Source organism: Hipposideros armiger, unplaced genomic scaffold (genome assembly GCF_001890085.2).
Source record: "Hipposideros armiger isolate ML-2016 unplaced genomic scaffold, ASM189008v1 scaffold_3, whole genome shotgun sequence".
Lineage (NCBI taxonomy): Eukaryota > Metazoa > Chordata > Mammalia > Chiroptera > Hipposideridae > Hipposideros > Hipposideros armiger.
The window spans coordinates 1,952,420-1,977,331 of record NW_017731353.1 but is presented as its reverse complement, the minus strand read 5'-3'; the positions used below and the strand labels follow the sequence as shown (position 1 = coordinate 1,977,331).

The 24,912-nt window shown below is 51.4% G+C and overlaps 1 protein-coding gene across 4 annotated transcripts in view; it reads right to left on the bottom strand.

Moving 5' to 3' along the window:
• Positions 1-24,912, bottom strand: part of LRSAM1 (leucine rich repeat and sterile alpha motif containing 1) — a 38,497-nt gene that overhangs the window by 2,429 nt on the left and 11,156 nt on the right. For 3 of the 4 annotated variants that reach the window (XM_019636605.1, XM_019636594.1, XM_019636601.1), the window contains 15 exons: positions 23,212-23,302; positions 21,352-21,482; positions 19,306-19,335; positions 18,773-18,895; positions 18,309-18,448; positions 17,143-17,187; positions 15,241-15,311; positions 13,717-13,816; positions 11,689-11,776; positions 11,194-11,268; positions 9,521-9,601; positions 7,842-7,937; positions 5,763-5,861; positions 4,913-5,044; positions 3,354-3,435 (listed from right to left, as the gene is read on the bottom strand). In XM_019636605.1, coding sequence (XP_019492150.1) covers positions 3,354-3,435; positions 4,913-5,044; positions 5,763-5,861; positions 7,842-7,937; positions 9,521-9,601; positions 11,194-11,268; positions 11,689-11,776; positions 13,717-13,816; positions 15,241-15,311; positions 17,143-17,187; positions 18,309-18,448; positions 18,773-18,895; positions 19,306-19,335; positions 21,352-21,482; positions 23,212-23,302 — 1,384 coding nt within the window. The remainder of the gene's footprint in view (positions 1-3,353; positions 3,436-4,912; positions 5,045-5,762; positions 5,862-7,841; positions 7,938-9,520; positions 9,602-11,193; positions 11,269-11,688; positions 11,777-13,716; positions 13,817-15,240; positions 15,312-17,142; positions 17,188-18,308; positions 18,449-18,772; positions 18,896-19,305; positions 19,336-21,351; positions 21,483-23,211; positions 23,303-24,912) is intronic. The other variant, XM_019636611.1, reaches the window with a different exon arrangement.

Genomic DNA, 24,912 nt, shown 5'->3' with positions numbered 1-24,912 from the left:
GGGGGGGGGCGCGCTTTCCACGCTCTCTTATTTGAGCCTCACTCCCCACCTGTAACATGGGAGTGCTGGGATGGCCACAGCACTGGTTTATTGAGGCCTCTTACCCCCCAAATCCGCTGGATCCTTAACAGCCACCCTCCAAGTTGGGCTCCTCACTTTCAGAGAGGCTCAGAGAGGGGAAGCCACTTGCTCAAGGCCACAGGGCCACCTGCTGGTAGAGCTGCAGTGCGGGAGGTCTGGGCTGGACTGGGCCACACTCTCAGCTTCTCCACCGGGTCACCCAGAAGACAGGGTAGGCACTGCCCACCAGGCGGACCAGAGGAGCAGGGAGAGGACTGAGAAGTCCCCGAGGCTCTCTCCCAACCCCCTGGCAGAGCCCCCATGGGCTGGATGCTGGCAGGACTTCAGGACTGGCCCTTCCAACAGTCTCTCATTATCACGCAATGTGCACTGCCAACACCCCCGAGTCCTCCATCCCCATCCCCGTCCTGATCACGACTCATTGTTTTCATTTATTCTAGGGTTTGAATTATGAATAGTACTTTTTATAATTGGAAAAACCCTGAAGATTTTATTTTTATTTTTAAGCCTTATAAGAGTTTATTTGAGCCAAACTGATGACAATTGCTGGGAAGCAAAATCTCAATGGATTGAGAAAATGCTCTGGAGAACGGCAGGTTTGCAGCTTATGTTATACATTAGAATCAAAGGGGAGAAGTAAGGAGGTTAAGTGAAATCCACGGGCGGTAGATTAAGGGGGCAGGAGAAAGCAAAGAGGGAACTGGATAAGAAGTAAAATGGAGAGACACACACTTCTTTTACGCTGGTGGGTACAGGATAGTTAATAGTTAACCTTTACAGCACATAGAGGTGGTTTATGGGCAGCAAGATAGCAATGAGGGGTTCTGTGGTCTCTGCTCTGGTGGTGGGTGTGCCCTGAAGGGTCTGGAAGAGGAGATTCCTCTGACATTTCAAAGGTATGTTATCTTAGATGCAAAAAGACAATAGACAGGCTCACCTGAGGGAAAGAATGACCTTTGTCAAGGACAAGGAAGCTATAGGTCTAAGATATGACTACCTGCCATGACCCACTTTTAGTTAGGAATTTTTATGTTCAGACCATCCTATGTGGTTACTTTTGGTCTCTGAGTCTGTAGAGCCCGCCATGCAGGCCTCCCCTGAGCTTGTCAGAAAACCTGAAGATTTTTAAAAGGCTGTTACAACAACACTAGACACTCTAAGGGTATCACGGTGCCCACAAACCATCACTGTAAAGAGTCCCTTCTAGGGGCTGGCCGAGTGGCTCGTTGGTTAGGAGTTGGCTTGGGACATCAGCTCTGAGAAGCAGGGCTCCAGTTCGGATCCCACATGAGGGCCAGTGACGCTGCACCCTCTACAGCTAAGATGGTGAACAACAGCTCGACCTGGAGCTGGTCTGCCGTGAATCGCTGGCGATGGCGTAGGCTGTAGTGGGGCTGCAGTGGGCTGCTGTAAGCTATGGTCAGTGGCCGTGAGCTGCCATGAGCAGCCGTCCAATGGCCGGTGACCGATCTGCCTCACCCGGGAAGAGCGCAATGATGGTGCCAACATGGGCCAGTGAAGCAACGTCCTCCACAACTAGACTGAAGAACAAAAGGACAGCAACTTGTCTGTTCCTCTTCCCCAATTCTCCAGCGCTGTTCCCTCCCCCAAATTCCCCAATTAAAAAAAAAAAAAAAAGTCTCTTCTCTCTCTCTCTCTCTTTTTTTTTTTTTTAGCTGAGCCATCCTTCCACCTGTTGGCAGCTCAGCGGCAGCTCAGCTCGGGCCGGGAATCCAACCGGCGACCCTGTTGCTCAGAGCTCGCACTCTTGAGCAAGCTCTTAACCAACTGAGCCACTCGGCCGGCCCTCCCTTCTGTATTTAATATAATGCATATCAAATCCGGGGAGCCATACGAGAATTACTAGGAACCTGCCTGAGGATTTCCTGTGTCTTCTGGAGCTGGAAAGGAGCCATCCTGCCACAGCCCCCTTCCCTGTGAGCACAAGCAGGAAAAAGCCCTAAGCAGCCGAGGCATCGCACAGCGGCCGCAGGAACACTTGGAGACAGGGAGGAAGAATTTGCTGATTAGCAATGAGCAGGAAGCAGCTCCTGCTCACGCTAGGGATGGTGGGAGATGGTGAGAGGCAACCATTTTGGATCTGAAGGGGCTCGGAGTGAAAGGCACCTGTGACTCCTGCTCGAGGGGGATTGCCTGTTAGGGACAGGGTGGCCCCAGCTCCTGGTGCCAAACTCTTCCTGACTTCTGCTCTGAGAGTGAGAGGGGGTTGGTTCTGGGGGCACATCTGAAAGGTGTCTGTTTTGCACATTACTTGATATTAAAGGACTGCAAGTTTAATGGCTTTTTCTTAGACAGACTCAATGTCCCTGGAGTAAAAGTGGCTGGAAAGTTGGAATCTGCAGACATCACAGAGGCCAGAAGGCCTCCTCCCTGCTGGGGCGCCCGAACTCCTACCTCACCCCTGCGGTCTGGTCTGGCATCTCCACCTTCAGCCTCTGCTGACACAGACCCTGCCCGAGACCGGCCGTACTGAGGGCAGCCCACACTTGCCTTCTTCTTCATCCTGTTCTGGGCCCCAGGCTTCCTTTTCCTTGTCAAGGGCCCTTGGCCTTTTCTCGGGGTGTGAGGGAGTGGGGGCAGCAAAACCCAGTGGTGCAGCCATTCACCAGGTGTGTGACGTTATGGGAGACATGTTAACCTCTCTCTGCCTCAGTTTCCTCACCCTTCAAATGAGGATAACTGCCCACTTCATGGGGTTGAAATCGAGGTGACATGACATGGCACACGTGAAATGGTCAGCAAATACCTGGCACCTGGGTTATGCTCAGCACACAGGAGGTGCCTGACTCTATGTCAGCCATAGTGCCAGCCTTCTCCTGGCCTCTGGATGGGGAGGAATGTCTTTATGACCTGCCTTTACCCCTTCACAACCCGTTGCAAACATCCTTCTACATCCAAACCGCAGGCCTGCCACAGGCACAGTGTTGGGCACTGGGTATGGCTGGTTTCTTCCTCGACCTCAAGGATCCTGGGTGTGTGGTTCCTAATGTCTGTAGGGTGGGTTTAGGGGAGGTACGGGACAGGGAACCAGGACCCCACACTGCCAAGAAGAAACTTCGCTTTTTTCCATTTCTGCGGCCTGTTTTTTTTCGTTTGTAAATCCTGTTCCTTTCGGAGGAAACCTTAAGGACTGGCAGGGACTAGAACCAGCCCTTAGGACTTGACCAGAAACGCAAACAGGTGACCGCCCCCAACCACAGCCCACACGTAAGGTAAGGTCGGAGCCTGAGCAGAGGCCCTGCGGTCAGTACCTGGCTGGATCCTGGCCGCGTCCAGCAGCTCCTGGACTCTCCGCAGGATCTCGTGCTGCAGCCCAGCTTCCGTGACGCCCACCTGCACCAGTCCAAAGAAGAACAGTCACTGCTGTGGCCTGGGGGTGGGGGTGGGGGAGCCTGCTACGTAGCACAGAACCCCTGGAACCGCCTCATTCCTGGCTTCTGGCACCTTCGGCTGGAAATGTGGAGGCCTGCAGGGGCCCAGCATGTCTGGGCCCAACCATCAGTGTGGCAGAGGGAGAAACAGGCCCAAAAGGAAGCCAACACTAGTAACAGCTACAGAGTAACAAGTGCTTCCGCTGTGCCAGGAACTGTGCTGACAGTTTCACCCGCATGACCTCGTGTCACCCTCATGAGGACTAGTAAGCCAGGACCCTCAGTCCCAGTTCACACGGTTGAAGCTGAATGCTGTGAAGTGGCAGTGCCGGAATCACAGAGTCCCTCAGCCTCCAGAGCACAGGGTCTTGAGCTCGGGCGACATGGATCCCGTGTAGCTCTTCTGTCTAGGGACAGACCTTCTGTCGGGGGACAGGCAGCCTGGCAGAGGGGTAAGCAGCATGGACTCTGGCACTGGACCGCCTGGCTTGCATCCTGGCTCTGCTGTGTGACCTCAGGCAAATTACTACCTTAGTGTGTGTCTCAGTTTCCTCATCTGAAAAATGGCGCCACCTGCTTGCTCGGGTTGTGGGGAAGTCTCGATGAGTTGGTATGTGAGCACCCGACACTGGCAAGTGCCACAGAGACGTTAGCTATCAGCATCACTCGTCTCTTCTGAAGAGAAAATAGTGCAATGTGCCCAGAATGTAGGCAGGCTCACTCAGGCAGTGCTGCCGTCGCGACGGCCATAAAACCGTTGCAGGGGTCGGGGTGAGGCCGTACTAGGTGATCTCTAAGGCCCTGCAATGTGAACATCCAATCTGAGCAGGTGGGGGCAGTTTGAGGTCAGAAGACCCACGTCCCTGGCTTTTCTTAGCCAGACGGCATCTGGGGCCTGCGCAGCTGGCTGGGGGTAGATGGGGCGAGTGTTCTGGCCGTGTGGAAGCAAGGGGGCCCTAGCACATTTGATAATTGCACACCTCACCAAGAACTGTAAGAAGAGCAAATTGGGCCGGCCGAGTGGTGCGATGGTTAAGAGCTGGCTTGGGACGCCAGAGGGCCCCGGTTCGGATCCCACATATGAGGGCCAGTGACACTACCGTGTGTAGCCTGCAGCCAGCAGCCAGTGTGAGCGGCCAGCAGCTGCAGTGAGCGGCCGTCCAGAAGCCGGCGACTGATGTGCCTCGCCCAGAAGAGCGCAATGGTGGTGCCAACTTGAACCAGTGAAGCAACGTCCTCCACAACTAGACTGAAGACCAAACCGACAGCAACTTGTCTGTTCCCCTTCCCCCATTCCCCAGCACTGTTCCCATCCCCCAATTCCCCAATAAAAATCTTAAAAAAAAAAAAAAAAAGAAGAAGAGCAAGTTGACACCTGGCCCAGATTGGGCCAGTGGCCCTGTCCGCCTCCCTAACCTCTGCGACAGGCTGCTGCCCACCTTGGCCAGGTCCCTGGGACTCATCCGGCTGAGCATGTCCAGCGAGATGCGGTGATGGGCAAAGATGGGCAGGTAGTGCTCGGCGGACAGCTCCACCAGCAGGGCCGCCAGCTGGCGTTCCATGCCTTCCTCCTACATGGCCGACACACGAGAAAAGCCGAGAAAATCAAGAAGCCATTATGTACAGCAGCACGAAAAGGGTCTGAATGTATATAACATGATACGTAAAACGTATTCTTGGAATTTTTCCTACAAAAACGCATATGTAAGTGCATAGAGATAAATGCACAAGGAAGTTCACTGCCGCTCTACTTGTAAACTCAAAAGTCGTAAGCCACTGAAGTACTCATCAAGAGGGGCTGTTTAAATAAATGAGGGCTCATCCATATACTACATACTTTGCAGCTAGCTGTCTGGAAACAATGAAGGGATTTATGTGTATAGATCTGGATGACTGCCCATCACGATTGCCAAGAGAAAAAGGAAGTTGCAAAAATACAATAGTATGTATAGAAAGACTCCATTTTTATCTGTCCTGTCCATAGCAGGGGCTCGTAGACAGGGCTATGGCCCACCTGAGCTGGCGTGCACGGCAGGCCCTGCCCCATGGAGGGCTCACGGGTCTCTGCTGCACATGGCAGTGACCGCCAGCAGCTGTCTCCCCCTCACCAGAGTGAGTGCTCCCTCTGTCTCATTTCTGTCCCCTCTGAGGACCTGGCACACTAGCCACCAGAAATATGAACGAATTAAACTGAAAAGGTCAAGAAGCGGGGCATGACTGGGGCATGGGGGGCCCGTGGAGTCGAGGCCCTCCTAGCTCCCGGCGGGGGCGGGGGCCACCTGTCCTTACCTGCAGCTTCAAGGACAAGGGTTTCTGGTTCAAAAGCCGTTGATATTGAATCAGCCAGTAATTTTCCTGCTTGGTTTCGCTTTTGGCTTCTAATTCCGTCTGCCAAGAACGGAGCAGACACTGTTAGTTATGTCAGTAAATAAAAACAATGACAGTGACGACTGGGAACTAAGCTCCTCTGAGCAGGTGGCTAGAGCTTGGTATTTGACAAACAACTTGTCTACCATTAGTGCATCATTTAAACCACTGAAACAGGACAGGCAGGAAACATCACTATCCCCAATTTACTGCTGAGAATGATCTCAGAGACACTGCACACCTGGTGGGGAGCCTGAACCTGGCACCTGGCTCTGTGCACCACTTGTCTGGGAGGGACACCTCCTCATCTGCTTGTGGGAAGCACAAAGCGGAAGCAGGCACCTCCTTCTCCCACAAAGCTCAGGCGTGTTTTCTGGGTGCCAGGCAGGGACAGATATAGGGTTCCGGGGCCACCTGTAGCTTCTGAGTGACCTTCACTGTTCTGACAAAGCCAAAGAATTATGAACATGCTATGAAACAGACTCCTTCATTCCATCATTCAACAAATGTTCCTCGAGTGCTGTTCTGGGTCAGGCACTGCTCTAGGTGCTGGGGACGGAGCAGTGAACAAATGATACTAACGGCAGCAGCAGCTCACCCTTTGAGCGCTACATGCCAGGCTGTGCTGTGCGCTGAGAGATGCCATTTAACTTAATTCTCACAACCTGCCTCACAGGTGAAGAAATCGAGGTTCAGCATGATTAGTAGCCTGCTCGAGGTCAAACAGCTGCCTAGTGTCAAGGCCAGAATCCACGCCTGGGTCTGTTTGCTTTGGAGCCTGTGCTCTGAACAGCCGGGCCGGCCCATCCAGGACTGAGGCCTCACGCTGGGGGCCAGGTGGGACGTGGGGAGCAAGATTTCAACACAGGCCTTTCCCTAGTCCTCTTGGGGGCCTGACTGCCCTTTGGTGGTCCCTCCTGGACCTTGCCAAGCGGGCTCCCCTATCAGGCCGTGGCTTTCCTCAGGCTGTGGACATACCTCTCTCCTGGAACATACAATTCCGATGTGAGTCACGTTCTCCTGAGGTGGTGCTCTCTCCCCTAGACCGTGAGTCCCCTGAGGCCCCTCAACGGCAGGAGCACAGGGCCACAGCGTATGGCTGCCCCTGCACAACGCCAAGGCACGGTTCCCGCATTACTACAATTTATAGGCGATGGCAGTGAGGCACTGTGCGGAATGGGCAGCTTCTGATGAGCACAAACATGCCATCTGGGCTCTTGTGGAGCTCGAAAAGAAGCTGGTCTCGCTCTTCTCTGCACCCCGCACAGGGCCTGGCCCACGGTGAAGCTCAGAGGACGTTTGGAGCAGTAATGATGTCACAGGAGCGACTCTGTCCTCCCAGCCCCGGCTGACGGGCCTGGCCTCTGTCCTCACCACTCAGGTGCACTTGGGCTCTGGAGGACACGACCTAACCTACTACCCCTGAACAGGGTGCTGCCACCCTGACGATGTGCCAGAGTCAAACCCATCTGGGACAGGGGCAGTCAGGCAACTCCTGTCAAAGTCCTATTAAACGGCCTGCCCTGGACACAGCAAATCCTCTCCTGGGCATTTGTCCTGAGTAAATGCTCAGCTGTTCTTAAATACTTAGCTACAAAGATAGTCAGAGAGCACTGCTTATCCAAGTAGAGAACTGGGAATAGTTTAAATGTTCCACAATAGGCTACGTGATGACCCATCCAATGCAGCCATGAAAGTGTAGCAGAATATTGTAGTGACATGAAAAGGATAGATGAAGATGAGCTGGTTGTCCAGAGGCACGCACCGTTCTATGCTTAAAGGCACATGCATGTACCGCCATAAACACACACCACCACGTTTGGAAAACATATATCAAAACGTTAGCAACAGACAACTCTCGGAAGTGAGATCCTTTTCCTTTGTGCTTTCCATTGTCTTGGATGAACAACTATGAGTTGAATAAAGAAAGTGTTTCTAAGAGCGGCAAGTGTGTCGAGGAAGAGCAAACCCCAGCGTGACGCGGTCCAGGAGCCAACGCACCAGGATTTCCCGGAGCTCTTCTTCTCGCTGCGTCTTCTCTTTGAGCAGCTGCTGGAGCAGGGAGCTGAGGGCCCAGCGCTGCTCTGAGATCATCTCCTGCAACACAAGACCACACCCAGTGCCGCTGGAAGCTGCGCACCCACGGCACCAGAAGTCCCCGTGGCGCTGTGGCAGGGTCCCCTCTGCTTAGTTCTCAGAGGGCACCTGGGGACCCACGGTGGGCTGACTCAATTCAAGGCTCTGCCCACTGTCTCAGACTGAGAGTTGGGGGATGGAGCGGAGGGGTCCCCCTGCTGGGCATCCCCTCCCCACCCGCTCTTAAGCCTGCACTCCCCTCCCCGTGGGGCTAAGGCCAGGCATGGGATCTAGCGATGTTGGTGGAGTGGCAAAAACAGCAAACAAAGGAAGTGACAAGCCACGGGTATCTGCCTTTGCACTAACTACAGAGCATGTGGGGGAAGCACATGGCGGGGGGTGCTGGTGTGTCACCCCACACCAGTCCGGAAGGCTCTACACAGACAGAGGCACATGCAAACCGGAATGGAGCCGTTGCTTGTATCCACGTTCCACTCATCTCCTACTCTGGAAACCCCATGAAAGCCCCGGAAATGGGACCCCCGCGAGCTCTAACAGGCAGGAGACGAGGCACCCGCCAAGCACGGAGGTTATGCCTGCTCTGAGAGCTGCCCCAATCCCTCGTCTCTGAAGACCATTCCCAGGCTCACACAGGGCCTTCCGTTTGCGGGCTCACCCCTCTCTACTGGCCCCAGCACACGCTGGGTCTGCAAGATTAGTTCCATTTTATGGATGGGAGAAATAGAGGCCCAGGGAGGGGAAGCGACCTGCCTGAGGTCACACAACACATCCGTGGTAGACCTCAGACCAGGACTCCAGACCCCAGCATTCTTTCACTGCATTGAGAAGCCCATGAGACAATTTAAGACTGCTCCACAGAACAGACATACGGACAGTGACAGACAGAAGGCTCCGCTCAAAAGCCTGGTATGGGGCACATGTCCTCACATACCATTGATCTAGCCCCTCTGTGTACAACAGGGGGGACTGAGGCATACACAAGGGAACGGGCCACCCTGTCCCCTACCTGCCCAGGTCATACAGCAAGACTGTGCCGGGACAGAACCCAGGTCCCAGACTTGTAGTCTAGACGCTGTCTGCTAGTCCCTGCTCCCAGCACCTTTGTGAGCAGGACACCCAGGGCAGTGCTCAGAGAGGGGCTGCCTGCAAGGAGTAACACAGCACCGGTGGGGCCTCTCCTCCAGACGTTCCTGGGACACCAAGAAAGCCCCTTCCCCAGAGGATGTCAGCCCATGAGTTGAACCAGCGGCCCCGAAGCATGGCTTAAAGGGACAGGGAGCTCAGCAGCAATCCTGCTCCAAAACAAAGAAAATGCGGAGATGGAGGTGTCGCCGGGTGAGCCTTGGCAATGAAACCCTCCTTCCTCTGACCCTCCTGCCTAGCAACAGGCTGCCCAACAACCCCTAGCCTTGGCCTGTGCTCCCATCAGCCTGCTGGGGCTGGGGCGCCCTCCAGCGTCACAGCCACAGAGGAGACCTGCCCTGCCTGCTGGAGAGCGGTTGCTGAGAGGCAGCAGGGGCACCAGGTGGGGATGTCATCAGGGGACCTGGGAGGGACAGGGCAGAGCAGGGAGCCCTACATACCTGTAGTGCCTCTGTGTCCAGGGATTTCCTCTTTAACTCCAGCTGTGTCAGCTGCAATAACTCAGTTTCTATTAACTTAATCTAAACAGAAGATGAGATGGTTTTTTAATTCATATTTATCACAGTTCAGTTCTGTGCTGCAGCTCTCTGATGGCCAAGTGGGATCTAAGAGTCCTTTCTGGGGGTGCTCTGGAATGAAGGGACCTTTGGGCCTTGGGAACCTCATCTGTGGGATTTTCAAAAGCATTAGTTATTTCATGGCCCTGAGTGCTCTTGGGGGGCTAGACTCGCTTGTCCTGGTCAGCACAGCTGATCAGGAGCCGAGCGTGGGGCCTGTCCCAGAGTGGCTGCCGACAAAGGTCTGGGAACAATGGAGAGCGTTCCCTCATGGCTCAGGCCAGAGTGAAGGCCAGACATGACTTCTCCTGAGCCTCTTAGTGGTCCAGTTCTCTTGCTTCCTCTAAACAGCTGTCACAGAGGAGAGGAGAGCAGAGGGGAATGGAAGTGACTCAATAAAAATAACAGTAGTGGTAGTAGCTGAGATGTATTGAGGGTGCCAACCTGTGCTGGGCACTTTAGATGCATCAATTACCCTCTGGCTATTAGGAGGTATTATTGCCTCCATTTTACGGACAAGGAAACGGAGGCTCAGAGAGGTTAAGTAACTCGCCCAAGGATACAGAGCAGGTGAGAGAGACCTTTTCCTGGGATGTCCCTGTTGGGGTCTGAAGGGGGACAGCTGGCTCGGTGGGTTAAAATCACCCACAGTGAGTGTCTAGGGGTCACCACATACCCTCAGGATGTAACTAGGAGCTTTTAGCCCAGGGGGTCAGACCCCACAGCTGGCCTCTACCCTGTGCTAAAGACACTGTGACCCTTGTCCCCACGTCCCCACCATCCCCTGGTCAGAGGAGCGAGCTTCATGCCCGGCAATGTGGGGTTGAAATTAAAGAGGGAAACAAAAAGGTAAGTTGGTTTTGGCCAAAAAAAGAAAAGAATAAAAAGAAAAAAAACCACCATGCAAAATGTGAAGTTCAGTATGCTGAATACAGTGTGATGAGCGATCCCACAGCCTGAAAGCTCACTTCACCTGCAGCCCGCCGCTGCCTCCTCACCCCCAGGAGAGCCCAGTGAGGCAGACACAGCCCCGCTCACAGAGGCAGCCAGGAGGCCCTGAGAGCAGTGGGGCTTGCCCGTGGCCAGCCTGCAGGTCAGCTATGGAGCCCGGGTGAGAGCATACCTCCTCCTCCAGGCCCAGGTTACTCCTCAGCTGACATCAGGTGGCAAACCCAGCCTGTCCCAGTTCCCCAGTATGAGCCGATGGGCCTCCAGAGAGGGAGTCCTGCCTAGGGCACGGTCAGCGCAGAGGTTGCCCCAGCAGTCAAGGCCAAGAGTTAGTGCCGCCCTTCCCCTCAGCCCTGGGAAGCGTGACGAATGGTAAGAACAGGTCACATCTGCCAGGCGCTTACAGTGCTGCCTCGAGGCGCCTCCCAACAGCCTGTGACCTAGGTCCTGGGAGGAAAGGGGGATTCTGAGGGGAGACCTCCTGCTGAGCTGGCATGTGAAGGGGCCAGGAGGATACAACCTTAACTGTCACCTGTCCATCCACCTCTGCATATCTCTGAAAGCTGACAGGACAGGTCTAGGTGGGGAGCCACGAACCCCACACTCACCTGGTTCCTGATCTGCCGATGCATCAGGTCTTTCTTCACCTGGAGGGCCTCAAACGCAGCCTTCTGCATGGCGCTCTGCAACAGAGGTCATGGCCTGCTCAGCAGGGGCGGCCTAGCCTTCCCAGTGGGCCACCCACGGCCAAGACCGCGGGAGAGCAGACAGGTGTGGCGGGCTTGGAATTCAGAAATGCAAGGTCCTGCAGCCCTCTCAGGTGGGCTCCTTCTCAAAGATCTGATCACATCACTCTGTCCTGTTCAGTCCCTCATGGCATGGGCAGTGGGCCCACCAGGGAAGGGGGTGCTTCTCGAGATTTCAGTGACCAGAAAAATCACCACCAGAGGCCTCTCTCTCTGATGATTTGTTCTAAACGCACTAAGCATCCTGGGTCTTACCCTCTACCTGGGACAGGGCTCCGTGGAGAATTCTGACGCTCTACCCTGGCCTCCCTGCACCCCTCCTGCACCCCTGCCCTCATGCTCCGGGCAAGGGCTCACCTCCTGCAGGATCTGGCTGATGGCTTTGTTCTGATCCATCTGCTGCCAGGACAGAATCTGCTGGAACCGTTCATCCATTTCGGCCATGCTGCCAGAAAGACAGCAAATTCATTCACTCTCTCAACATTTTCTGAGCACCTACTATGTGCCAGGCACCTTGGAGGAGATCAAGATAAACCATTTATTCATTCAAAAATACTTATGGAGCACCTGCTGAGGGCCATGTCCCAGGCTGGGTGCAGACATGGAGTTTGTCTGAATCCCATGGCCCTGAAAGGAAGGTGACAGAGTCTGTCTTGGGAGCTGGGAGACATAATCTCTGGGTCCTCTCATCTACCCTTCCACTGGAACCTGGCCGCCCAGGTAAGCCACTCAGGCCTTGAGAAAGCTGTCCTTCTGGGTGTTAATGTCTGCACTCCCCGCCCCTGCGTCTCTCGCCTGGGCAGTGGACTGGCTCTCATGCCCTAGAACAGGGGTCGGCAAACTTTTCAGACAGAGAGCCAATCCTGTCCCTCACAACAATTTAAAAATCATTTGAGAACCATAAAACAAATGAAATCACCATTATGTGAATAATATCCTTTAAACATTTTATAAATGAAACTATGAGTTTTATTTTCATTTTCAATTTTACTTCAGAGCCACATGTATGTACCCAAAGAGGCGCATGTGGCTTGCGAGCCGCAGTTTGCCGACCCCTGGGCTAGAACAAACCTAGTGATTCTGGCACAAAAATCCAAACCCTGCAACCTCACGTATGTCCATACTTTGGTACAATCTTGATTCGGAGCTTGCTTGTTTCAAAATAATAGCTGTTATTTACTGGACGCTTATGCGGCAGACATTATGCTCATTAATGCTCATTAAAGCCTCCAGCAACTCCAGGGGTGGCTTCTGTGATTTATCCCCATATTTCTGATAGAAAATTGAGGCTCAGGGAGGGAAAGTAACTCAGCCAAGACTTCAGGGTTGCTAACAGGAGTGCCTGTGCTTCTGAGCGCAACGTCATACCTCCAGGAAAGCAGGGAGAAACCCCCGCACCTGAGGACACAGGGGAGGTTGGCAGCTGTGCCACCTGGATGGGAGGAGACACAGGGCAGCCAGGGTTGCTGGCAGTTGCTTCTGAGCATTGACTGGGCTTTGTCACCTGGCTCTGCCAGACACCTGTGGCTCCTTCAACAGACAAACCCACAGTGCTGTGGTGAACTCAGGGAGCCAGACTTGGGAATGGCCATCAGCACGAAGGCAGCCCTGTCACCGTCCCCTCCAGTGCACCCTGCTCCCGACCTGTGCGGACCCTTGGAGATGAAGAGGGCAGCATGGTCAAGAGCACACTCTCACTCTGCCTGGGTTCAAATCCTGGCTCTGCCACCTGCTAGTTTCATTCCCTTAGGTGTGTTACGTAGTCTCTCTGAACCTGAGTTTTGATTGAAAAATGGGGCTGATAACAATATGGTCCCTCAGAGGTTCAATAAGCTAATGCACATCGCTTAGTCAAGTGCCTGGCACACAGGAAATGCATGAGAAGAGGAAGAGATTACAGGCATCCCTTGGAGATATTGTGAGTTCAGTCCAGGCCACGGCAATAAAGTAAATACTGCAATAAAGCAAGTCACATGAACTCTTTTCGTTTCCCAGTGCATACAAGAGTTATGTTTACACGATAGTGTAGTCTAAGCGTGCAATAGCATTGTCTAGAAAAATATACATAACTAAATAAAAAATCTTTACTGCTAAAAAATGCTAACCATGAGCCTGCTGGAAAAATGGTGCCAGTAAACTTGCTTGAGGCATGGTTGTCACAAACATTTAATTTGTAAAAAACATGCTATCTGCGAAGCGCAATAAAACGAGCTGTTGTCACTTGATCATGGCCCTACACAGAATCACAGAGAAAAGTCATGAAGACCAGTCACCACTTGCCCCTGACAGCAGAGCTGAGGCTGGGGTGGCCTGGGGCAGGGGACTCCCTGGGCCCCGAGCCAGCTCCCCCAATGCCCTTCCTCAGGAGGCCTCTCCTTACCTTACCTGGAATAGGCCTGCTGGACCAAGTTCTGCCTCTGAGACTCGTAGGCCATCTGGATTAACTGGTTCTTACAGCTCTCGGTCAGCATCTGCTGCATGGCAGCTGAGGACGCACAGGAAAGGGGCCTGAGAAAGGGGCCGATCCCTGGGCGGCCTAGTAGGGCTCACCTAGTTACCCACCTGATAGTCACCCTTAAAAGAAATGTTTTTAACTGTAGAAGTAACTTAAGCTTGAAAGATTGACTAACTGTATAACACTGAACAGCACACACAGTATCTTCTACAATCTTGTCACCAGAGATATTACATTTTGATAAATATGCTTTCAAATGTTAATGCATATTTATGGATTTTAAAAAATTAAAATAGGGCTGGCCGAGTGGCGCGATGGTTAAGAACTGGCTTGGGATGCCAGAGGGCCCCGGTTCGGATCCCACATATGAGGGCCAGTGACACTGCCCTCTACAGCTAAGATGCTGAACAACAGCTCCACCTGGAGCTGGGCTGCCATGAGTCGCCGGCAACGGCGTAGGCTGCAGCCCCTGTGGCAGTGGGTTGCCATGGGCTACTGTGTATAGCCAGCAGCCAGCGTGAGCGGTCAGCAGCTGCAGTGAGCGGCCGTCCAGAAGCCGGCAACTGATCTGCCTCGCCCAGGAGGAGTGCAATGATGGTGCCAACTTGGGCCAGTGAAGCAACGCCCTCCACAACTAGACTGAAGAACAAAACAACAGCAACTTGTCTGTTCCCCTTCCCCCAATTCCCCAGTGCTGTTCCCATCCCCCAATTCCCCAATAAAAATCTTTAAAAAAAAAATTTAAAATAAAAAAACTGAAAGGGAATTGAACAGATATGCGTGCACCCATGTTCACAGCAGCATTATTTAAATAACCAAGAGGTGGAAACAACCCAAGTGCCCATTGATGGGATAAGTGGATAAAAAAAAATGTAGTATATACATACAAGGGAATATTATTCAGCCTTAAAAAGTAAGGAAATTTAAAGGTAAGCTACACCATGAACGAACCCTGAGGACATTATGCTAAGTGAAAGAAACCAGTCACCAAAAGACAAATACCATATGATTCCATTTTTATGGGGTCTCTAGAGTAGCCAAATTCATAGAGACGGGCAGTAGAATGGTGGTTGCCAGGGGCTGGGGGAGGGGAAATGATGAGTTGTTGTTTAATGGGTATAGAGCTTCAGTTTTACAAGATGAAAAGAGTTCCAGAGATGGAGGGCGGGATGGTTGTACAATGTAAACGTACTTAATGCCACAGAACTATACAATTAAAAGTGGTTAAAATGGTAAATTTTGTGTTACCTATATTTTACCACACACACAAAAAGATGTTATCATATAATACTAAACACATCACTTCTAACTTTTCATAAATACTTCCCTTCTCAAGGGGTAACCCTCAGTGCCCTCTACAGGTGACCGACAGAGACAGGGCTGCCTACGGGGGCCTTCCCAGTCAGCCATGCTCTGTTCCCACCATCGGGGCTTCTCCCCGCCCTGAGACTCACAGGCAATCTCACGTCTCCGCAGGTTCTCTGTCTCCTCCTGGGTTATGGACATCAACTGTTCCATTCTTATTCTAGAAAAACAACCCATCCATTTATTGAGCAAACGTAACATTGCCAAGAGGGAATCTCATCAGATCGATACCACTTCCTTCAGGAAGTCCTCCTTGATGTGCCAGCCTAGACACACTCCTGCTTCATCATGCACCTCCACTGGGGCCTGTTTACCTTCAGCCTTGGAGCTACAATTTCTTGCATAAAACGATGAACATTCCCTTAGAAAAATGGGCAAAGGACACAAACAGCCATTTCACTGATGCTTAAATACAAGTGACCAATAAACATGGGGAAAGATGCCTACTATCACTGATAAGTAAAGAAAATAAAATCTTTTTTTCCATCTATCAGATTGGCTGAAATTAAGAAAACTGATAACCATTGGTGATGGTAATGAAAGTGGTGAAATGGGCACTTTCATATACTGGTGAGAGAGTGTAAACTGGCAAAATGTTTTTGGAAGTCAATTTGACAATACCTATCAAATGTCCTTTGAATATGTCCTTCAAAAATATTCACGTAAATGCATGTGGGTTAGAAGATAGTCACTGTAACAGTGTGTCTAATTGTGAAAAACTGGAAACAACTTAAATGTCCATGAATAGAGGGCTAATTAAACAATTTATGGCATAATCATATAGTGGAATACTCTATAGCTATTACAAATAATAAGGTTTTTGGCATGGAAATACATCCATGATATAATACATGAAAATAAGAAAGGTAATTGCATGTACATATGTGCATGCTGTGTATATGTGTATATATATATATTTTTTTTTATTTTTATTTTTTTTTTCACACTAAACTGATACTAGTGGCTTGGAGAGATGATCCTTGACTGTATCTGCAGGGTCGGAGTTTGTTGGAAGAGGCATGTACCATCTGAGCACCTCTGCTTCCTGCCCAGGACCACAGGCTGCTCAGGGAAGGCCGTATGTGATGCACTGCTGGACCCCAGGCCCAGCCCAGGCCCCGCAGAGAGGGTGCTTGGTCAGTGTGTGCTGAATAAACAGTGCTACCTGCCACAACGCAGCTTGGCCTTGACCACCCCAGGCTACCAAAGCACCAGAGCTGAAGTGGGCGGGATGATGGGACTACCCTGCAACCAGGCTGGAGCACACTGCAGGAGGCTTTCCCAGGCAGCCAGAGACAGCAGCGAAGTGCATCCTGCTATTCTGGGATCCCAGAGAACCAGGGGATCCATTAACACCTCAGGAAGTGAGGGCGGCAGGGGGAGGGGTGGTTCCTCCCAGCTATCATCTTTGCTAATTACTGAACTAGTGCATCTCAATGCAGTCAACTTAGAAAAACACAGAAAATACAAAGGGAAAAACCAAATATCATTACTTCTAATTCCCACCTCTCAAAACTATTCAGTGTGAACCACTGGGGGTGGGTCCTTTCGCTTTCTGAGCACAGAAACATACGGTGTCTTTAAGAAATGATAGACTATATGCCCTAACTTTCCGCTTTGCAATATAGTGTTTCCTTTAATAAGGAGTATTCTTCTACAACGCACTGAATGGCTACGGGTTATTCTTTTGTACATAATTTATGTCACGAAAAATTATTTTACCCCAGGAATGTAGACTTTTATTCTATTTTTTATACTAAGAATATAGTTGGACATTATACGTCCATTCTTACACCTGAATTTTTCTCAGGAATGTACATGAGCGTTAACAAACATGCCAATAGTGATTCTTTGAATTCAATGTTCCCTAACGAGGTGACTGCTGACCGCTTTAGGAAAAGCTGTCTGCCTTCATCCTGGAGACTCACAAGACAGTCTCTCCCCAGAGGAAAGAGGGCAATGCCAAAAACGCGCTAGAGAAGAACCCTTACCTTTCATTTTCCAATGACTTCAAAATCTCGGAGCTTTTCTTTTGCCTGTGGAGAAATCCATGGAAGGTTCCTGCAGTCCGTCACCGGCAGAACCGTTTCCGACAGCACTGCCTCCCTCACCGCACTGGCTCTGCAGAGGGGGCCTACTCACTGGGCTGGGGGCCTCTGAGTCCCACCACTGAGGGGCTCTGTGTCCTCAGGCCAGTGACTCAACCACTCCAAGCCCCAGTTCCTTGTCTGTGACATGGGAACAGTAATAATGACAAAAACTTCATGGAGTATTTGTAAAGAGTGGGAGAATATATACAGAGTGAGTGGCACATAGGAAGCATCCAACAAATGGTGGCCTAGCTGGACGCCCTCGGTGGTGAGGGCGTGCTGAGCGGCACCACAGCGCTTGCTGGCTCAGGCACCGTGTAACTGCTGGACGGCGGAGGAGCAAGTGAAAAGCAAAAGGTGACGTACAGCACAGAGAACAGCCAATCATGTTGCGACAGCTGTGGATGGTGCCAGGTGGGTGCCAGACTAACTGGAGGGATCACTGCATAAACTACATAAATGTCTAACTGCTATGCTGTACACCTGAACCTAATATAAAATAATAATGAAAGTCAACTTTAATGGAAAATTAATAATAATAATAATAATAATAGAACAGCAAAAGGAAGCCTGGAAGCAACAGAGGATGTGGTGAAAGCATTTCTGGAATCTTTCCACAAGGGACCCCAACTTGACGTCCTGAGGCTTCTTGAGCCCCCTTTCTCCCAAGCCCCATCAAGTTCTGCTCCCAGCAGCTCCTGCCTTGGACAGGATTCGTTAAGACAAATCTCCCTACACAATGAAAGGCTGACCTCAGCACAAAAGGTTACTTGAAACCCAAAATATGGGAGCAGATGTGATCTCAACTGTATTGTTAAACCCATTTTACAGATGGGGAACCTGGAGGCACAGGTCCAATTAGTGGCAGCCGCACGACAAGAAACAGAGCTGGTCATGCCCAGGTCAGTCTTTTCTCTTTAAGCTGGTGCAAACTGCAGCACCACGATTGGATCCTAACAACGAAACCTTGGGCCTGTGGGGGCAAGCAGACCCCTATCCTGGGCTCCTCCAGGGGTAACATGTGGGGAAGGGCTCTGGGTCTGGGGGCCGGGAGGACGGGGCCTGACCTCTGATTGTCCTGCAGGAGTTTCTGGATCCGGTTGGAGATGTTCTGCTCAGTCCGCTTCAGCTGCTCCTGCAGCCGCTGCCGTTCTGCGCTGAGGTAGCGCTGGTGCTCACTCAGGCCCTGCTCCAGCCGGGACTGCTCCTGCGGCAGGACAGGCAGAGGTCCTGAGCAGCGGGGACCCCTTCAGACATTGTAGGGCAGTGAGGGGCCCTGGCCTGGGGTGAGGAGAGCGGGTTTCCTGTCCCTGTCCTGCCAGCCCTTTCCCTGTGACCTTGGACCAGGAGCTCCCTCGTTAGGCCTCAGGGTGTCCACAGCACACAAGGAGGCGATCTGGAAGGGCCCCCCAGGCCCTGGAGGACGGACGTGAGAGAGCTTCTTCCCACTGCCTTCCCGCATCAGAGGGACCTCGCCGCCGGAGTCAGGAGGCCCTGGCAGGGGGCCGACCCCGCCTGGCCCCTCACGAACCTCCTTGACTGTCTGCAGGATCTCGTCCTTCTGACTGTTGCTCTGCTGAAGGAGCTGGGCGTGCTCTCGCTGCCCGAGGTCCAGGCGCCGTTCAAACTCGAGTTTCTCCAGCATCTTCTGTTCCTGCAAGAATGTAGATCCTGGTGGCCGTTGGCACAGGCTCTGCGAGTGTTAGGACGCGTGAGCAGGGTGAACCCGCCCCATAACTCTGAACAGGGCAGGCCACAGGTCTTAAGGCTGAGCGGGCCCCCAGAGCCCCACTGTAACGGAACGGGCTGTCTGCTGGCAGAGGCTAGTGGTTTAGAGCCTGGGGGTGGGCTCAGTCTCTCTGAGCCTCGGTCACCTGTCACGTGGAGGTACTCTACCATCCACCGAGGCTGTGGGAGGATGTGCTGAGGCGATGGGTGTAAGAGGAAAGCATTGCTTTACCCTCTAATTTAGAGGCAGGAAGAACTTGTTTGCTCAAGTCTTATATAATAGTTGAGATCTTTAACGAGAAGAAAAGTGACAGAGGGCAAAAGTCATTTTCTTACCTTCCTCTTCTCATAGTCTGAGAACCTATTCTGGGGGGAAAAAGACAGTGGTCAGAGAAGGTGGGGAGGATGGCGTCAGCATGGTGGGGTGGGAAGCATGAGGGGTTGGGTAGTTTGAGAAAGGGTCCCAGATGCCTTAGTGGACACCAGGGTAGAGAGTCAGACGGCTTGGCACAGCGTAGGAAGGTCTTCAAGGCAGTTCTGGGGATGCAGCACTGAGAAGGCTGCTCTGAAAAGGAGACCAAGAACTGGGATATTTGATCCCCTTGTATGTTTGCACGACACGCCTGTAGCACCCAGCTCTAGCCCACCAAAACACTCCCAAATGCATAAGGGTGTCGTGTCTGCATCAGTTTCTGCAGAATTGTTCAAAAGAGTGAAAACACTGGAAATCACTCAAACGTCCATCAACAGGTGATTACTTCAATAAGCTGTGGTGCATCCATACAATGATTACACAACTGTCAAACAATGGGGCGAATGCGGGTGTGCCTACAGAGAAAACTGCCTGCCAAGTCAGGAAGGAGTTTGTTCATCAGGTCATGATGGTCACCTCCAGGGGGTGGACTGTCGTGGGGGCGCCTCCACCTATGGGGTATATTTCTGTATTGTTTAGATTTATAGCAAGGAACAGGAATTAGTTCCGTAGTCAAACATCAACTCTCTCTCTCTCTCTCTTTCTCTCTCTCTTTCTCTCTCTCTCAGTGGCCCTTCAACTTAGTTCTCTGCCTCTGAGACCAGGACCAATCTCTGTCTGAGCTGTAGAAGCATCCTATAAGAAAATAGGATTTTTCCTATCCTAAGGTATGAGTAAGGTTTTGAAAATCAATCTTTAATTACACAGATACCTGAATATATTCTCCTTGTAAAAAATGAAAACATGGCATATAAAACTCAAGTACCCACTGATCACTCCCAGGCCTAATCCTGGTTCCCTGCCCTCTTCCCCACCATGTAACTGTCCTTATCAGACTCAAGTCCAAGCATCGACTTACATATAATTTGTGCCTTTGGAAAAATATCTATATAGGTATACATCACTTTATTACACGTTGTTTTATTGTGCTTCTCAGATATTGCGTTTTCATCAATATTGAAGCAAGACCCTTCACCAGCAAAAATATTATGCCTCAAAGGCTCAGATGATGGTTAGTATTTTTAGCAATAAAGTATTTTTAAATTAAGATATGTACATTGTTTTTTTAGATACAATGCTATCTGTCACACACTTAATAGGCTACAGTACAGTGTAAACATAACTTTCATATGCACTAGGAAACCAAAAAATTCATGTGACTCACTTTATTGAGATATTTGCTTTATCGCGGTGGTCTGGAACCGGACCGTGATCTGAGGTCTGTATTTGTGTGTGTGTGCACGTAACAGGGACCCGGGTGGGCCAGCCTGTTGCTGGTGCTGACATGTGTGCCTGACTTCTTCACCAGACTGAGAGCACGACAGGCGTCCTGTACAGTGAGTGGTGTTGAGGCAACCAAGTATTTGCTGAGAGGCAGTGAACAATGCAGACATGATCCCACTCTCACAAAGCTCCACCCAGTAGGGCAGACAGACATTAAACCAATCACATCCTGTGTAATTCTTCATTTGACTTAGCGCTGTGATAAGCGTTCCCAAGGAAACGTACACGGTGCTCTGGGAACATATGACAGGAGGCCTGACCTGGCTGGTGTGTCGGAAAGGCCTCTCAGAGGATGGGATGTTTAAATGGAAGACTGAAGGATGAGACTGAGTTAGTGGGAGGAGGTGAGTGGGGACAGTTCCAGAAAGGGGGACCCGTGTGTTCAAAGACCCCAGGGATTCAGGGAATAGAGAGGAGCATGGTGCAGCTGATGCTGGGTGAGCTAGTGAGGCGGGCGGCCGTAGTGGGCCTCGTGAAAGCATCTAAGCACATGGGTCTGAATGCAGGTGAATTCTCGTTTGACGGAAACGTCCAGGGGCTGCAGCTCTGAACATCCCCTAGCGCCCAGGGCCCCCTGCACACACACCCTCCCCCACTCCACATGCCAGCAGGCAGGTGCACCTTACCTGCCACTCTATCTCCTCCCTGGAGAATCTGTCCGTGGGCCCATCAGGGCTGTCCTGTGAGTTCTGGGCTCCCTCCTGCTCCAGGACTGGCAGCAGGTACTGAGAAGGCGGGTAGTATTCCAGCCCTGACTCTGAAAGAGGAAGGAGACAGGCCAGGTGCCAGGAGCCACCAGGTCCTGCCTCCCTGGGCTGTCCCCTTCCTCCCCAGTATCCTGTCCCACCCCTGCCCTAGACGGGCCCTCGGGTTGTTTACCCGTCCTAAAGCCTGGGCCTGGACTGTGGCCAGCGCTTCATAAGCATCAGCTGAGTTAAAAAATAGGCACACCACCTGCCTCCTCACCATTCAAGTGAGGATGAGGTGATAGCAAAAGCCAAGACCCAGCTTTACCCGTGATTTCCTGTGTGACTGTGGGCAAGATGCTTGCCTTCTCTGGCCCTAAATCGTTTCCTCCTGTATAATTTCAAAGGGTTCATGACCTTTACCCATTTTCTATTAGGTTGTATGCCTTATTCTTGCTGATGTGTAGATGCTCTTTACATATTATAGCTAATAGCCTTGGGTCTATAATATATGCGCAATTATCTTCTTCTGGTGCTAACTCATCTTTTTAACAGTGATGATGGTATCTTCTTGAGGGAAAGGAATTTTAGATTTTAATGTAGTCAAAGTTACTTCCTCCCACCTCCCGGGGAGATATAAATAGGCAATTCACAAAAAATACTAAAACTGGGCAGTAGGTATATGAAAAAATATTCAAATAATCAAGGAAATAACAGGCTCTCTTGTTTATCCATCAGATTAGAAGACTTGTGTCTTCTACTACCAGGTGTTAGCCAGGCTGTCGGCGGGTGGGGGGTAGAAGGGGAGGAGGGCCCTCTCAGATACTCCTTGCAGGAATATAAACTGGTACGACCTCTTCAGAGGGCAATACAGAGTGTGTGTCCTGTGTAAGCAATGGGTGCTGCTACGTGAAATACTATAGAGCAGTTCCACAGGTGACAGGAGCCCTTAATTAGAACGCCCAGCTGGGCAGGAGGTAACTGGGTACAGGCATACCTTGTTGTACTGCACCTAGCTTCATTGCACTTCACAGATGTTGCTTTTTTTCCTTTTTACAAATTGAAAGCAAGACCCTCCACAAGCAAGAGCCAAAAGGTGACAACTCGTTTTATTGCATTGGTCCTGAAGGGAGCCTGCAGTATCTCCGAGGTATGCCTGTATACTGCTCCCCGTCCTGGCACCCAGACCCGTGGTGGCCCTGGGGTTTGGCCAACTTCTGCGGCACTGCCACTTCTGCAAGCCAGTCTGCCCAGGTTTCTCTCCTGGGTGAGTCCAGTGACCTCCTAACTGCCCTCCTCCTCCGTTCCTGCTTCCTCCAATCCCTTCTCCTCCCTGCAGCTGGAGTGATCTTTGTAACAAGCAAATGTGATCAAATTCCTCTTCTGCATGACGGGGCCTGGGCACCTCCCTCTTCATCCTGCCTCCCTTCCTCTTACGGGTCCCCGAGCCACTGGGCCTTCTCTCCATCCTGCTTCCTCACCCGCTGCCCCCCACCCCAGGCCCTGCAATGTGCACCTCCTTCTGCCAGGAACACACTTCTCTGTTGTCTAAGTCCCAGTCATCCCTTAGGTTTCAGCTGAGCCACCTTCTCAGACACAGCTTACCCGAGGCCCCTAAACCCGATGCCCCACTCTACTTTCATAACCACAATCGGTAATCATATTTCCTTGTGTGATAATCTGTTTGGCCTGTGTCTCCTGCCAGACTGTGGCCTCCTCGGTGTCTGCCATTCCCCCAGCCTGGGCTGGCACAGGGAGCTGCTGGGGCCACGTGTGCTCACTGAGCAGGCCTGGCTTTACCTTTGCAGAGGAACTGCTGAACGGCCTTGGTGCCGGCACAACACACCTCCTGCGGCGGGTAGACCATGGACGAGGCGTCGAGGCTCAGGGTCTGCAGACACAAGGGAAGCCCTCTTTACATGTCATTCACTTCCCTGCTCAAACAATCGGTAACCACCTGGGTTAGTTATTCATTTGTGTGTACTGTCTCCTGCCTGGTGGGGAAAGCTTACCCGCCTCGTTTCATCTGTGTTCCCAGCTCCCAGAACACTGACTAGCAGGCAGCAAGCGCTCAATTAATGCTCTTGGATAAATACATGAGGGAATGAAAAAGGGAAGTTATAGGACAGCAGAGAGAAGAAGAGTCCATCTTTGTAAACAAAATACTACTCACATACTCTCACGTTAGTATATCTATAGAAAAAATTGGGAGCAATATACATCAGACTTAAAGCGGTTTCCTCTAAGGGTAGGTTCTGGAGTACTTCCTACATGAAATGTTATTTTAATATTAGAATTTTTAAACAATATGCAGTATGACTTTCAGGTAAGAAAAAGCAAATATTTATACAAATGTACACACATATGCTTACAGATTTATGAAGCCCAGGAAAGAAGGACCTAGGTCCACACAAACGCCCACAAAGCTGCCCACGGCCATGGTGTGAGTTTTTTTTTAACCAAGCCATCCTCTCACTTCCCACAGTCCTTTTGATGCCATGGCACGTAAGGCCCCTTTCAGGAACTGATAATCGCTGTGCCTGGAACAGAGGGGCCTCAGGAGCCAGGGGAGCCCCTGGGGCCTGGGACTTCTCTGAGTGGGAAAAGCAGCTCAGACACCCCTTCCTAAGTCTTGGCCAGCAGAGCCCCTATCCCCGTCTGGGTGCCAAGTGAACATGAATTGCAGGGGTGAGGGGGGGAGCTTGCTCTGGAGCAGAGGAGCTGACGGCCTGGGGCTGGGAGGCCCAAGGGTAGAAAACCTCTTCCTGGGGAACTGAATCTAAAGAAAATTAATCCCACATAATATTAGTCACTGACAGTAAAAAGTGTGGTAGCGTAGGAGCATGGACTGTGGCGGCACCGCCCAGTACGGTGGCTACAAGCCATGTGTGGCCATAATTAAGTTTATATTTTAATTGATTAAAATTAGAATTTCAAGCTCAGTTCCAGTTGCACTAGCCATGTTTCAGGGGCTCAGTAGCCACAGGCGGCCAGTAGCTACTGTATTGAACAGCACAGATTACAGAACAGTTCCGTCATCGGTAGGAGTGGACAGCACTGAACAAAGTCATGCAGCCCTGGCCTCAGACTCCAGCTTGCCATGTGCCAGCCATGTGGCCCTTCAATAGGCCACCTGACTTCCCCGAGCAGCAGCTCCCTCAGGCTAAAACAGGCACAATGTCCCCAACCTGGCTGTTAAATGGGCAACAGGAGAGATAACATGTGAAAAAGACTCAACTAAGAATGGCTGCTGTTACTGTCTCGTCCTGAAAACAGGTTTGTTCAAGGTGCCACCGAGAAGCTCAAAAGATTTTTGTTTAAAGAATCATTATAAGACAAATTCACTTGCAGAGCTCTTACCAGCTGTCTCAGAATGGCTTTAGGACACCGGCCTGAGCTACACTGCTCAGTATGGCAGCCACTGAGCACTCTTTAAATATAAATTAGTTAGTGCAATAAATGCAATAAAATTACACATGTACTTCCTTGGTCACACCAGCC